Consider the following 16,581-nt stretch of genomic DNA (forward strand, 5'->3'; position numbering starts at 1 on the left):
GAACAGATGCATAGCTTGGGGTATCCCTGAATATAACATTGTCACTGAGATTTTGGCAGCTTCGGTGGCAAGGAGTGTATTTCTAGCTCTGGCTGGTTTGCCAGCTATGGCCCCTTTTGGACCGATTATAATTATCTAAATTTCTATCCTGCCTTGGATAGAACTGATGCAGAAAGCAGCAGTCAGGTTGCTAACAAGGATGGCTGTGACAATGCATACAACACCTGTTCTGAAGCCACTACACTGGCTGCCTATTAGCATCTGAGCCCAATGAAAGGTGCTCACATTCGTTTTTGAAAGCTTAAACAATTCTGGCACGAAAGAGCACCTCCTTTACTACAGGCAGGCCCCGCTACGTAAAGTGGAAATTGCTGTAAAGCGGAACCCCATTGAGTATAATGGGGTGCGAAAATGACGTGAAAATGCCACAAAATGGCTTTAAAATGGGGAATGAAAGGTGCCGCATTAGCAGAGTGCCGGTATGCGGAGCCCTACTGTACAGACCAGCTCAGGAATTAAGATCAGCAGAGGAAACCCTCCTAGAGGCTCCCTTGCAATAGGGGGATCACAGGGAGCTGCTCATGCCTTCTCAGTGACAGACCAAAGAATGTAGAACTCTCTCACATTGAGGTGCATCTAGCACCATCTATACAGCTTCCTATGGTGGTGAAGATGCACCTTTTTACAGTGTGTTTGAAAACTGAATAATTGACTTTAGCATCCCCGCCCCCATGATGTGTCATATGGAATTATTATTTTGGGGTTATGGGTGGGCCAATTGTTGTTTATTGTGTAACCCATCCTGGAACCTTCTGGTGAGTAAGAAATACAATCAATCAGTACCTTCACCACACAATTAATATCATTTTTAATTTGGCCCTGAACAGCCATATCAATGTCTGGATGAATGATATAGCACTAGATAAACCACTGATCCAACCATCAGGGAACTTAATTAAATTCAGTTACAGAGAAAACAAATGTATCACACCTTAAAAAAATTAAGTCACACCTTACCACCACTGAACTACATTAAAAATAATCTCCAGAAGGTTAATAAAGTACTTCACAGCCAAAATAATCAGTTTAAAGTATCATTTGCCAATTGAGTGATCTAATTTCCAAAGGGGAATAATTAGTCTTTAAGTGGCCACAGAACTCAAGAAATGTATTGAGGTACATGCCACATTGTCAGAGGAATTAAGGGTTGTATTCAACTAAGTCCTACTCAGAGTAGGCCCACTGAAATTAATGAACCTGTTAGTCATGTCTATTAACTTCAATGGGCCTACTCTTGACACTCTCACTGAATACCACTCTAAGTTTTAACGCTTATGTATGTCGCTTTGAGACACTTGTATGTAAACAGCAAGTAATGATGATGTATTTATTTTCTCTATAACTGAATTGAATTGTCCCAGTATGCAACACAAGCGTCCTTTGGTGGCAACTTCTTTTGTATCATGCTTGAAGCGGATTACCAGAACCAAAAGCCTTTACCTTTTATATGTGGAAGAGAAAACCACTAATATAAGATACCACAAATGTAGACTTCAGTATGGGAAGTGAATGTCAAATGAATGCAACTTTCAGGTAGAAGAATTATGCAAGCAATGTCTTATATAGGAACACATTTCAAATATCAGTAAGTAAAAATGGAGGTAATACCAAATAGTTTGGCAAATCAAGAGCATCCTCCTCACATATCTCTTCGGCTATAGTTGGCCATGCCATCTAAATCAGGAAATTATTGCTCATGTTTTGATTCCAAACAAGGTTTGATGTGGGTCTGCAAACTCGGATTTGTAAACAAAATGTTAACCATGGTTTGCCAATTCAAATATCATGGCAAGCTAGGGTAAGCAAACCACAAAGTGGAGAAGGAAACCTGCATGTGAAGGGGAGGATAAATAGAATGTATGATCCCACAGAGATGCTTCTCAATCGGTAAAACCATGTTTTGGTATTTTGATTGAATTGTGCACATTACAGAATTCTGGCATTAAGCAGTAAAATAGGAAATAAAGAACAGCCCATGACCAGATGCCAATATGGGTTAAGAAAATCATAACATACAAGCTCTTGAGGTTCAGAAAAAAAACCCCTTTGATTTGTCAAACTCAATTCCTGAGAACAGGCCACTAAGAAATATTAAATTGGTCATTATGTACATACTCTCTCAATTTCGTGGCATTTTTTAAGAGCTTCTCCAAATTTATTCATTGCTTTATAAGCTTGGGCACATTCTGTCTGGAACCACATGCACTGCATTTCATTCAAGTTTTCCACTGCTGATGTCCCTTCCTAGAAAGGAAATTTTAGAAATATTTCAAAACATGGCAAGCTGCTACAAATATTCAGCTTATAAATATACAGTTAACTCAAAATGTGGCATTTTAATGAACTTTTTGTCTGCTGTTAGAACAAGAAAATATGTTATTTGTCAGCAATGTTGGCTACACTATATAACAGACAGAAAAAAGCACATCAATACCATGTTCATATGCGAGAATTTCAGAAATGAAAATGTGCAAAAACATAGAAAAGAACATTCTAGGTATATGCTGAGTTTTGTAGTAGCAACTGGATGGGTGGGTGGAGTAGAGCCGGCACTCACAGAAGGAAAAACCTAATCTAGAAACTGAACTGCTTACAGTCACTTTAGGACTGACAAAAACAGCTCTCTACAGGGTAACCAGAGAGCCAGTGTGGTGTAGTGGTTAAGATGCTGGACTACAACCTGGGAGACCAGGGTTCGAATCCTCACACAGCCATGAAACTCACTGGGTGACCTTGGGCCAGTCACTGCCTCTCAGCCTCAGAGGAAGGCAATGGTAAACCACCTCTGAATACCACTTACCGTGAAAACCATTTTCATAGGGTCGCCATAAGTCAAAATCGACTTGGAGGCAGTACATTTACATACAGGGTAGCCAACTGGATAGAGTGGACTACAACTCCCAACATTCTTGCCTGTTGCGCATGCTGACTGGAGCTGATAAGAATTGTAGTCTGAAACACCTGAAGGGCACCATACTGATCACCCCTGATTAAGACACTGATATACTTACATTATTTTTATCCCATCCTTTGGCATCCCAGAAGCCCTTAAAAGAGTTATCAACAACAGAATAGCATTCAAAGCAACAGCTAACATTCTGATTAAAGGGTACAGTAAGCTGAACAAACCCTTGTAAATTTAGAACACATTTCTTCTGCCTCTTTAATCAAGTTGGCTTTCAACATGTATTTTGCACATTTGGAGTTGATAAACCTGTCTGCTGTGTCCAGTGCTTGAGCCTCATCCATCCATCTTGCAGCTTCTTTTATGTTTCCAGCATGCTTGAAAAGATAAAAGAAAAGCAAGCTAGATAAATGCAGTTAACTGTAGTTTATGTTCCATTCCTTGATGTAAGTTATAATAAATGCAAAGAAAAGGTACAAGTAAAATATTCAGCACTACTCCTTGTTAAGTTAAACAATGCCTCTAAGAATCCCCAGCACTAAAAATGCAATAATTTTGACTCAGAAGCAAGTACCACAGTGCTCAACAGAGCTTACATCCAGGGAAGCGTGCATAGGATTACAGTCTAAATGAGCAATAGCCAATGTAGTGTTCTCCATATGTTTATTTATTATTAGATTTATATCCCGCCCTTCCTCCCAGTTGGAGCCCAGGGCGGCAATGTTCTGGACTCCAACACCCATCATCCATGACCATTGACTGATAGGTATTGTACTCCTATGACCATCGGCTGATAGGTATTGCAATATTTGGAGGACAACATATTGGCTACCCCAGGTCTAGATTATTAAGCCATCTTTTCTTATTTACTACCCAGTTATTTTTCTTGGAAATGTATCCAGATCCTCTAAAATAGATATCTGTACGAATGGCTGAAATACAAGAAGACTGGGTATAGAGCAAAATAGTAACAGAAGAATAGCAAACAGTACATACACTAAGTCCCATACTATAACAAATGGCAGCCCAGTTCTCTTCTCATTTGCAATTCTTGTGAGGCATATTTCCAAGTTTTTCTCCACAACCACAATGACTAGAACAGCTGGTGCTCTTAGCAGCTGAAGAATGAGCAGAAGAGACTGGACATTTTAAAAAAACCAGACCTCCTGAGATGATGATTTATTAAATTTATATCCTGATACAGAAGTTCTGTGCCAGACACTATCATAATGGCTCTACATTTTCTTCAGGAGCAGAGGCAGCATGCCCCTGAATATTAGATGGTGGGAAACAACACGAGGAGAAGACTACTGCCCTCATGGCCTGCTTGCGAGCTTCCCAGAGGCATCAGGCTCAGAAACAGGGTGCTTGCTCAACAGGCCTTTGGATGGATCCAGCAGGCTCTTATGTTCTTAGGGATATAATTCATTGAAAGTGAACCTGCAGGTAAATGAAACTCACAACACACAGCCCTGACTGACAGCCAAAGAATCTATTGATTCTTCAAATACAAGTAGTAGAATCAAGAAGCGTAGTGTTTTATGGTGCAAATCTGCTGCAATAATAAAAAGTTACCTTATAGATTTTAGCTTTCACAAGGAAGAGTTCTATCAAGGTGGGTGTGCTTTCTATTGCAGCATTTATGTATTCCAGAGCTATGGATGGTTGCCCAATTTTGTCATAGTGTTGTGCCAGGTAGTACTGGACCCATAGTAAAGTTGTTGGAGGTTCTTCTTTACCATCATCTATTTGAAGGAAATTTTACAGTTTTTTTCATTTGACATTAAATTGCACAAGGAAAAACCCACTGGCATACTATTTGAAAAGCTGATTTGATATAAAAGCTTAAGGCCAGTGGTTCCCACACTTTCCCCCCATGGACCTCTTGAAAATTGCTGAGGGTCTTGACAGACCACTGAATAGTTTTTCTGCTTGTTGTAGCAAATGTAATGTGCTATGCTAGATGCTGTATGACTTTCCATTGTATTTTTATTACTTATATTTCTTATATATTGTGATAAAATAAAATATATTAGAAATAGAACAATGAAGAAAATACTATTAAAAATCAGGATTATATTTAATTTGATGGATTTGTCACCTCCCATCTTCAACCACAGGCACACTGAGTACCACCTAAATGAAGCTCATGGACCAGTTTGGGAACTCCTGGTTTATGCTCTTTCATTTCATGTCTGTGCTCCCATTTTCCCCTTTAAGACTATTACATGAAAGATAATACATCTGGAGAGCTGCACATTCCCACTGCATGGGTATTCCACAACAAACACTTCAAAGCACATCTTAATGTGAATTGGCCTGAAGACTGCAGCTCTAAGATGTGAATGAAGGGTGGGCCTGTGTCACCAGGTGCAGCTCAACCACTCATCTGCGTCACAGCAGTGTGGAGAAAGGGTATTGAATGTGGGTTCATGTGAGTAATGCAACCCTTCATTTAAGCCATTGCCATGTAAGCATGGAGCAGAATGGGCTTGGCTGCCCAAACCTAGTCCTTCCCATATGATGCAAGGGTATCAATGCACACCCTGGGTTCAGTAGATCCAAGGACAAGATAAGTCTGTGATAGATAAACCTATGGGCACAGTACAGAAACAGGAGAAGAGAGGTGTTAAGTTGAAACCAGGCCACATATCCAACGGGTTAATATCTATTCTCCATCCCCACCCAGCTTCTTGATAAACATATTCCTAGCTACATTAATAATAATAATAATAATAATAATAATAATAATAATAATAATGCAACATGTATTACTCACCATTTGGGTTAAATAGTCTGCAACTTTTCAGAGACGTTTCATAGCCTACCACCAGCTCTTCTATGATTGCCACCTATATACATAAAACAATACATCTGTTAATATTCTAATTCAACTGACTACATGGTAAAACCTGTCTCCACAAACTCCTACTTCATGAACATATTTGTATACAGCAGAAGTAGAAGTATAAACTGTCTTGTCCACATACTAGCCTGGTCAGTAACTACTCTTACAGGACAGCTACTTTATTCACTCCTTAGGAAGTGATAGGTTAAGTCACATCCAAACATCCCTCAAAGTGGACTAAAGTAAGTTTCACTGCCAAGGCTGTTACTTTAAGTATTTATTCAAAACATTTATACACTGCTTAATCATTTGCATTTCTAAGTGGTGTACATAAAAACAAACAGAACAATAAAATCATCATAAAACCAAATCTAGTAGTAGTAACAGTGCTAACAGGTATGGGCCTATATTTCACACTGGAGCCTCCAGTTCTTGATCCTTCGTGGTGGAATGTATATCCAACAGCTTAGCAAGAGTTACTTTATACAACAGGCACCTAGCATTACACTTTTGTTTTTAAGGTATGATGTCAATCAATAGTTTATGACAGACCTCCTCAACAGAAGAGAAGTTTAACATGTAACCCAAGAGGAAATGACCTAGCCCTGCAAAACACATATAGCTATGAAAAACATTCACATTCACATAGTATTTTAGTATTATTCTTCTTCTAGAAGCACAAAGAGATCTGTTTTACAGCCCATGTTCTACTTCCCTATATACAAGGGCCCTGTCAGTTCACAACTCCTCGTATTTCAGATACACAAACATATTCCTTGAAGTGTGCATTAATCCAGGGCCTTCTTGGAAAGCTCCAAACAAGGTGGCAACAAAGAGACTTTAGCCAGGAAATGTTGCAGGGATCCTTGAGCCAGATCATGCTATCTGTTCTTGCATCACTCAGAGTCTTTCCTTCCTCAACAAATTTATATTCTTAACCTGAGTTTATTATTGTAAATCTCTCTACAGATTTTAAGGCCCCTTATATGCCTGTTATTAAGAAAATATTATATACGCCAAGCGTCCAAAGAATTCAGGCTTTTATAAGAGACTATTATAAGCAAAGCACAAAGATGTTTTAATGACCTTTTCTTTATCTTTGTACAGGGATCTCAATGTATTGAAGACTGGTGGACAGCCTTTGCTGAAATTCATCCTGAGAAATTTGTCCAAACATTCCGTAAATTTTTCACCTAAAAGAAAAATATAGCAAATATTACTCTGCATGTTGTCAAACAAAAAAGTTCAAATCAAACAAAGAACTACATCACTGACTCTTTCAGGCTAAATGAAAATGATGTGCAATATCCACAATTATGATCTTCTGTAGTATTTAAAGTTTCAAAGAGCATGGACTTCCAACTTTGCCTCGACTTTTATTTTTGAGTGATGGGGAACAGGGACACAGTGCTGCCAATCACTTCTACAAAGCCCAGATTTCTATATTGTCTTCTAGGGGCACCTGTCACTTTTACTACTTTAACAGAACAGCTTTCTCCAACCTGATACCCTACAGATTTTTGGACTACTGGTCATACTGAATTAGGCTAATGTGAGTTGGGAGTCCAAAACAGGTGGAGGGCACCTGGTTGGGGAAGGTTGCAGTATACAGACAGGGCATCAAAAGTAACCAGGAAGTCTGGCCTGCAGACAGAGGAGCTGTCATTCTAGCATGTTCTTATGTTTGTCGCTGGCTAAAAGAAAGCAAAATTCTGGTGTCATGTCTAAGTGGCTGATGACAAGGTAATGTGACAAGAAAACGAGACTCTCTCTAAGCTTGCAAGTAATTCTACAAAGTGCAAAAGGGCAACTCACCAGATAAAAAGTTTAATGGCAGTCTTCTTGGAACCAGTCCTCTTGGGTACTTAGTCCAAGCTTCTTCGTAGACCTTGAACCGTTCTAACATGTTAGCTTGGAGAACAAAAACACTTTAATTCATTTGGGATCTAAGATGGGCAATAATTTTCATGTATTACAAATATATCTGAAGGTAAATTAACTTTAGATTATGTCCATGGAAGTTACCCGAGTGTCCCCTTTGATGCTCCGAGAGCGTGGGCAGTAAAGTTTTTTCTTTAAGCAAGTTTCTATGCCAAATTGTGAACTGCTTTTGAAATTCCCCTAAATTTAAAAAGCAGGTCCTTATGTATTGTGAGAGTACTAGATTAGCTTATTGGCCACAAGTTTTAAAAACTAGGAGGCTATCTACTAGACCCTCTTGGCATGGACCTCAATTTTATTGGACTTTTTCAAGGTACAATATAGCATAAGCAAAAGAAAGAAGAAAAGAAGAGCCCTGGTAGATCAGAACAAAAGCTCACCTAGTCCAGCATTCTGTTCCCAAAGTGGCAAACCTGATGCCTTTGGGAAGCCCACAACTAGGCTGTGCTCATGATAGTCCACTCCCTCTTGTGTTTCTCTGCAACTGGTATTCTTAGGTATACGGCCTCTAATACTGGAAGTAATATATAGCCATCATGACTCGTAGTCATTGCTAGCTCTTATCCCCCATGACTTCTGTCAAATTCTCCTTTCAAAGCAATTCAAGCTGGAGGCCATTACTATATCTTGTACACATTATAGATGGCATACAGAAAAGACATCAAAATAATTCTTGGCTTGCATGCTGTCATGTAGAAAAAAGGAGGGGTGTGAACCCTGAATGCCAAAGGAGGGAGTATCAATATGTTTATTGTATATTTTCTTAGAAGAAGTAGCTTATAATATAAAATGCCCAACGCGTTTCAGCCCATCAAGGGCTTTCATCAGGGGATGATAGTTGCTAAAAGCTCTATATACAGGTGCGAAATTTCTATACTGGAGCAATCAAGTAAATTCTCTTACTTGATTGCTCCAGTATAGAAATTTCGCACCTGTATATAGAGCTTTTAGCAACTATCATCCCCTGATGAAAGCCCTTGATGGGCTGAAACGCTTTGGGCATTTTATATTATAAGCTACTTCTTCTAAGAAAATATACAATAAACATATTGATACTCCCTCCTTTGGCATTCAGGGTTCGCACCCCTTTTTTCTACACGTCATTGTATGCCTTCCACCTTCCTTTCTATTTGCATGCTGTCATGCAAGAATTATATATTGTGTACTGCTTTAAAGTTATCCCACCATCACAAATGGTACATTAATGGGGCAACCTTGATCTCAGGAATAATCCCATTGAGTTCAATGGGATTTACTCCCAGATAAAGTGCGTAGATAATTTCCATTTACAGTACTGAGAAATACCTTTTCTATCAGTAGGAAATGAATTGTTAATCAAATCCTTGTAGGCTGGAAAGGAAACATTTTTCCAGTTCCATTTAAAGATTATATGTGGATCATGCAGTAGTCTATGTCTGATTATTTGTGCTTTATTTATATTTCCAAATATTTTTCGATGTATGGGAAAGTTCACTAAGTAGGGTAGTATGTGTGCGCATTGCTTCACATGCTTGATTCCCCCACCACAGCACCCCTGTATTGTTCAGATTTAAGCTTCAGCTCATTCACCCTCATCCAACCCAGGACAGATTCCAGGCACGGATTCAGAAACTGAGCAGTCTCCTTGGGACAAACAGATGCAAAAGTGAGGTAGAGCCGAGTGCCATGTGATGCCACTTCAGCCTAAACCTCTGGATGACTTCTCCCAGTAGCTTCATGTAAATGTTAAAAAGCATGACAGAATGAATGAAGGAACCCTGACACATCCCACATAGGCTAATAAAAATAGAAATCCCCCAGCACCATCTTCTGAAACTGATTCTCTAGAGAGGATCAGAGCCATTGTAACTCACATGCCTTCCAGCTCCAATCCAGACAACTGGTTCAGAAGGATATCATGGTCAATAGCATTGAAAACTGCTGAGTGATCCAGAAGAACCAATAGGATCACATTCCCTCCATCCATTCCCAAGTGTAAGTCATCTACCTAGGTGAAGGCTGTTTCTGTCTCAAAACCTGATCTAAATAATTAGCATCATCCAACACTGACTGACTGAAGTTATCTAGCCACCACTTGCTATATCACCTTGCCCAAGTGTGAAATATTTGGCTTGGGAGAATTATTACCTAGTCTCAAAGGTTCTGAATTAACCTTCTTTTACAAGAGTCTCACTTGTAACAGGGACAACTAAATCTCTCAGGGAGACATTTATCACCTTTGAGATCCACGTGTCCGGCTCCATTCTAGTAGATTTCAATAGCCATGATGGGCAAACATCAAAACAAGAGGTAGGCCTTACCCCTCAAAGTAGGTTGTGCACATCCTCAGGTTGCACAAGCTGAAACATATCCAAAACAAGAACAGAGGGTGCACTAGTCTCAACCACCTTTGACTGACACCACGATGGTGTCCAAGGGGGCAAGTATGAGAGCCACTGTAAGATGCATAGCTAATTCCTCACTGTGGGTCTTTTGAGGGTTCCATGGCTTCTTCCCCCAGATCTACATCTAGGAAGCCTTTCACCACAAGAAAGAATTCTGTACAACAGCACTGAGCATATGCAATGGTGGTAGAGAAGTGTAATTTATTTGCCACCAGCTCAGAATATGACTGCAAATTGATTCCTACTTGTTTTGGGTCTTATTTATTATGAGTATGCAATTTATGCCCTAGATGTCAATCCTGTCATTTCATTGCCCCCAGCTCCTCGGAGTACCAAGAATCTGATATGGCACAACAACTAGGCTGTGATTATTTGGGAGCAACTGTATCAATAGCCTGAATCATCTCCTCATTCCAAGCAGAGACCAGGGACGTTGCAAGACTGCCTGCTAAATCTGCAGGAAATTCCCCCAATGACTTCAGGAAACCTTCAGAATCCATCAGCTAACAGGGGAAGGCCATCGAATCTGGTTCTCTACCCCTGTGGATGTTGCACACAACTTTAAAATCAAACCTGATTAGGTAATGACCTGTCTGTGACAACAGAGTCACATCAGGCTCCACCAACCACAGATCATTCTTCTCCAGTCCAATACAGGAAAACCAGGTCCAATGTATTGTCTTGCCACATGTGCTGGTCCAGTTATAACTGACAGAGGCCCAAAGTTGAATGCTGTCAAATCTTGAGCTACTCTTAATGAGATGACCATTGTGTAAATGTTAAAGTCTCCCCAAAAAATGAGCCTTGGGATCCTCAACACCACTCCCCAAAAGCTGAAGCAGGAAGAATGTTTGGTAGCAGCCTTAATTCTGGGTTTTCAGCACCAGGTACAAGACACTTGATCCTGGCTATCTGCTTGGGGGAATCTAAAGATTCAAACACTACCTTATTGTCCTTCATGCGTAGGCTAGTCCTGCACCATGAAACTTGGAGAGATGTAAAACCCTGCCTCTTCATTTAACCAGGTTTCAGTGACACAAGCCAGGTTAGTCTATTCTTGCACAAGGTGGTTAGTAATAATCAACCCCTTGGCTTAACTTCCTAGTATTCAGCAACAGCATACTTGATGAGAGTGCACTTAAACCTTCTGGAAGACTGGGGGGTGGACCAGATGGAGAGCAAGCATATAGTTGCTTTGTTCACCATCTTCTCAAATATCTCTGCTCTCCACAGTTACTGCGAAGCTTAGGAGAAAAAAACCTTAAATTTGAAGTAGTCATGTACCATCAGCACAAGACTTTATACGTCATTCCCGATAAAGATATTAATTCATTTGTCTCAAGCTCCCCTCACTATAATTGCTATTTACAGGAACCAAACTGATCACACTTGAAGAATTCAAACACGCACTGTTAAAAAAGGTTACATTAACCTCAGTTTTATACTACTCTTTGAACTTCTTGTGCTGGGCTATGACCTGGGAGACCAGGGTTCGAATCCTCACACAGCTATGAAGCTCACTGGGTGACCTTGGGCCAGTCACTGCCTCTCAGCCTCATGAAAACCCTATTCATAGGGTTGCCATAAGTCGGAATCGACTTGAAGGCAGTACATTTTTAACTTCTTGGAAAGGTGAAACAAACGGATAAAAGAAAGAAATGTACATTAACTCACTTTTACTGAAATTCAAAATACACTGCAATTCTTGAAGTAAAGCCTACATAAAACAAATTCATCTTCCATCACTAAGATAATTTGTGTGTACATTGACACAGACTGCACTTCTCATCCATCATATTCAATTTTTCTTCAAAAAGGCAAATAGGACTACAGTAACTCAGCTTGCTGTGAAAAGTAATCCAAGATAATGACAAAACAGATATTCCTATTACATATAAAAATAAAGCACCTCATGATTCAAAGGTTCACACTTATCTTAATCAAAGCTATATTGTTACCTGGTTTAAGTGCCTTTTCTAAGCCTTTGTAATAAGCCCAGTTTTCAGGATTTCTTTCTTGCAATCCCCTATATATCTCAGCTGCTTCTTCCAGCCTGCAGAGTTGTAACAGAAGTTCTCCTGTTAAAAATGCAGAGTTATAAATCAACTGAGAGTTTAATATATCTATGTATTTACATATGAAACAAAGTATTTCAAGTATCATAGAGCTAAGATTCAAAATGCTAAGTTTCCTACTTCAGTGGAGCCCCTCCCTATCAAGCAAAACCTAAATACTGCCATAGTCCAGGGATTTACTTGTCTGAAGCTACACAAGGAACCAAGGAAAAGGTCATTCAACTACAGCCCATATGCTTAGTAAGACACAACAGTCACCTCTAACAAAACAACAAAAAAAGTATGTTTACAAAATTACTGGGTACTATCCAATTGCGGTGTCCTGCCCACATAATGGACTTCCAATTGTGCAAATAGGATCTTTCCTCCCCTCCTTCCTGCATGCCACCCCAAATATATGCTCTGGAGCAGATGAGGCAAGAAACTATTATTGCATCCTCTGGTACAATGTTGGATTTCCTCCACTAAAATTGCATGTTTTACAAAGCATATTAACACTACCAAAACAAAACACATCACCACAGTCATTCCATGTGATTCAGTGGTATAAATTGTATAATGCGCTTTGTGGTATAAATTGTATAATGCGCTTTGTGCAGAAAAAACTGTCCCATTTAAATCGGCTACTCTGTGGCCCTTGTATTTCTCATGCAAAGAACCTAACTCCTACTATGACATCCTGCTGCATATTCCCTACAATATCTAGCTATAGCAGGTTGCATCCAACTGTGTTGCTCAGCTGATGGAAGGCTTCTGTCAGGATAACAGGGAGAGAAACCATTTTCAGTTATTTCCCCTGTAATTCCCCCCACCCCATAAAAATCTTCTCCAGAGTATTCCCCAACCTAAGAGGAAGGAAGATCTCCAAAAGTAGCTTCCCTCTCCACTTTCTGCATATTATGGAAGCCTATAATCAGCTGAGCTATGCTGTTGTACACAATCAAGTAAATTTTAACTATGTTTAGGAAGCACAAGCAAAAGATCACTTTCATAATTTCACTATGAAAATGTCGTCCTTGAGATCAAAAGGAACCCTTCAAAAGAACTCACACCAGAATGTAAATATCTTTATTTTGTCAGTACTGTCTTTACAATACAGGAGATTATGTTTGAAGACTTTGTATATGTTTGATTCTTTGTTATCTAGTCATTTCAAGGCCCAATTTAAAGTGGTGGTAATGAACTTTTAAAACCTAAGGGTTTAGAACCAGATTATTTGAACGACTGTTTGCACCCATATGAACCTGCCTGGGCCTTGAGATCAGCCTCAGAGGCCATCTGTGAGGCTGTCTTATAGATCTTTGTGGAATTCCCTCCCTAGGGAGAAATGTATGGCCCCTACTCTGCTTTTTTCATTTGTGATGCTGTGTATTGTTTTAGCTGCTGCTGTTTTAATATTGTAACATGCTAGTTTTAGATTGTGGTTTTATTAATATTATTTATCTGATGCATTGTGTATTGTGATTTTGATGTTAGCCACCTAAGGAAGCTTTTGCCCTGAAAATAAAAGACTGCATTTTTATGAATGTGTGCAAGCTTAGTTTAATGTAAGGCTAATTTTACCAATACCGTATCAATTTATCAAACCATAACCACCAAAGAAGCTTCATGCCAGCATGAGTTTAAATATATCAGTGTCTTGCAAAAAAGGATTTAAATGCTACATGTTTGGATTGGTTAGCCACCATCAGAATAATAGTGTGCTTTAGAAAGCAAATCAACACACAAATCTCTAATCATTGAATAGCATACCAGTAAACCCTAGCTGTTTAATACATTCTGCACTAAAAATAAAATTAAAACCTACCATATTTTGCACCAATGTAACTCAATCTACTTTTCTGTAAACGGTACACAGACTACCACTATGTTTCAACTTTTCTCCATTGCAAGAACAGCATGAAATATACTTTAAAAAATAAGCCAAGAATCTCAGGATGTTGAATTCTGTACTTTCAGGTGGTGAAATAAAGACACAGAATCAATGAATATAGACCTGCTAACTTCCAAGCTGCTTATTTATGTTTAGAAGTAAATTTGCACAACAGCAACATTTGTTGTTTGATTCAACACTTTAATGAAGAACTCTATTATACTGCTACTCCATTTTTGTGAAAACACAGAACAGAGCAAATTTTATACCACAGTAGCAACTAAAGCATTTTACAGAGATCTCTCTAAACTCATTCACACTATATTTCAACTGAACGTGTGTTCAGATTCATATTTGTATAAATTGATTTTCTACCTGCCTAAAGAGCTGGTCCAAACTTGATGTTCCATTTGTCCAGGGCCAGAACCAGTGACAGAGGAACTCTTTATCAAAGGCAATGCACTGTTTGTGCCTCAAAGGGTCCCAAGGAACACAACACTATTTTGACACAAACACCTTTCCAGCTGCACACAACAGAAGTGAAAGAAGTTCTTCCAAGATTATCCAGAAAAATGTTCCTTGGGTTTCAAGCAAATTAGTTCATTATATAATAAATTAAGCTTGAGACTAAGGCTAGCTAGCCTCCAAACAATTATGCTTGCCACCTGGTTGCAACAGAGGACACACCCAACTTACCAGACTGTTCACAGCCTTTCAGGAAAATCAACTTTATTATGAGAACGTGCCAAAAAATATATAACAACCCTACCAATAGCATGCTCTGAATCTATCAATTATATAGTGAACTGACAGGCAACTTTCTATTACTTACACATTTAGCATTAATTGCTCAACTAAACCATTTCTCACTGTGGATATATTTAGGCACAAGAGAATCCTATTTCCTCAGTTACCTTTAGTTTCTTCAACTGCTAATTTGTCACAGATTTGCTTTTCATAGGTGCTAAGATGGTCCAAAGCTTCCTTATACAGTCCTGCTTCCCGCAGAACTTGATTTTGATACAAGAGTAGCTCACTATACTCGTAGTCTACTTTATCAGGAGATGTCTGCAAGGGTAAGAAAACATTCATTCTTTTAACAATGTAACCAAACCTCACACAAATTAATCCCAATCCAGCAAGGGTGACCTATACAATGGAGTAGATTTGATCATCTGGATTATCAGATATGATCCATATAGGAAAAGAAAATGTTTAACTGGTAATGCCACTTCTATGTAGTTCTTAGAGCTCCAAAATAGTTTCCCTCCAAAATTATGGAATCAAGATAGCTTATGCACCTACCAAACAAATGCTTGGCATCAGTAGCTCTGACAGAAGTGATCACTTTAGGAAGGAAGGGAATGCCTAATCCATGCACTATTTCTTCTTCCTGAACAAGTAACTAGCGAAGTCAAAATGGATGGCATCAACCATCAGTTCCACAGGGAAATTCCAATAGGGAGATGCATTTACCAGCCCACTGCTGCACATGAAATTTCTATTATACTTAACTCTTCACTTCCAATTCTGATTAATTTATTTATGCATAAACTTAAGTTTTCCTCATGATACCTGTTGAGTCTTCCTAAATTCCTCCAAAATCTTTGCTGCCATTTCATAGTCTTCCAGCAGGTGATAAGCAATCGCATAGCCAATCCATGATGCTCGCTGTGCAGGTCGAAGCTGAAGTAACTGATACCTAGTTTCCTGCATGAACATAATAAAAAGATAGTTTTCACATTCTACTATTCTGAATTAAAATCCACAATGTTAATCAAGAAATCCACAATAGGGTTCTATTATTTTTGAAGATTCATCATGTAAAAACCTCTATGTGCAATTGGTACAGAGCCTTTAGAAAACAGCTTGATTATTCTGACTATCCAGACTGCGTCTTAAAAGAAAGCTGAATGGAGCTGATGGCAGAACTAGGGTTTTGTTTGTTTTTGTTTTAGTAAATGTTGTGCACTTGCAACTATAGCACCAACATAGCAAAGGATAGTAATAATTAAGGCTGCAATCTAACACATGTCTACTCAGAAGCAAACTCCATTGGGTTCAATGGGATTTATTTCCAGGTAAGTGTATATTGGATTGCAGCCTAAATCAGTTAGTCACTATGGAAATAAGCAATCAGACAAGCTAACTGCAACTAACTTGTACAAAATACCAATATGTGGCAACTTCATTAACATCCCAAGCTCATAAAAAAGGTACACGGGAAGAACAGCTGATAAACAGTGACACAGCAATGTAACAACCTGATTACATGTAGAAATGGAGAAAACAGATTTGAGAAAACATTTACAAAATTAAACAAATCAGACAAACAAGGCCATCACTAAGTTAGGATTGCATTACAAAGAAAAAAGCTTGACATTTCCTGTGTGCAGAACCAGTAAAATCGTATCTGATTATCTGGAAATGAAGTTGAAAAATCTGAACATAGTTCAACTAGAAGAGTCTCCAAGTAGAAATGTGCACCATTCCAA

General features: G+C 38.9%; 1 protein-coding gene across 1 annotated transcript in view; it reads right to left on the bottom strand.

Moving 5' to 3' along the window:
- Positions 1–16,581, bottom strand: part of NAA15 (N-alpha-acetyltransferase 15, NatA auxiliary subunit) — a 53,088-nt gene that overhangs the window by 21,160 nt on the left and 15,347 nt on the right. Inside the window, exons 5-13 of the mRNA XM_061584937.1 lie at positions 15,662–15,796; positions 15,001–15,154; positions 12,097–12,216; positions 7,629–7,724; positions 6,900–7,006; positions 5,745–5,817; positions 4,541–4,710; positions 3,190–3,342; positions 2,176–2,304 (exon numbers count right to left, since the gene is read on the bottom strand). Of these exons, the coding sequence (XP_061440921.1) occupies positions 2,176–2,304; positions 3,190–3,342; positions 4,541–4,710; positions 5,745–5,817; positions 6,900–7,006; positions 7,629–7,724; positions 12,097–12,216; positions 15,001–15,154; positions 15,662–15,796 (1,137 nt within the window). The remainder of the gene's footprint in view (positions 1–2,175; positions 2,305–3,189; positions 3,343–4,540; positions 4,711–5,744; positions 5,818–6,899; positions 7,007–7,628; positions 7,725–12,096; positions 12,217–15,000; positions 15,155–15,661; positions 15,797–16,581) is intronic.

This window comes from Rhineura floridana, chromosome 9 (genome assembly GCF_030035675.1).
Source record: "Rhineura floridana isolate rRhiFlo1 chromosome 9, rRhiFlo1.hap2, whole genome shotgun sequence".
NCBI lineage: Eukaryota > Metazoa > Chordata > Lepidosauria > Squamata > Rhineuridae > Rhineura > Rhineura floridana.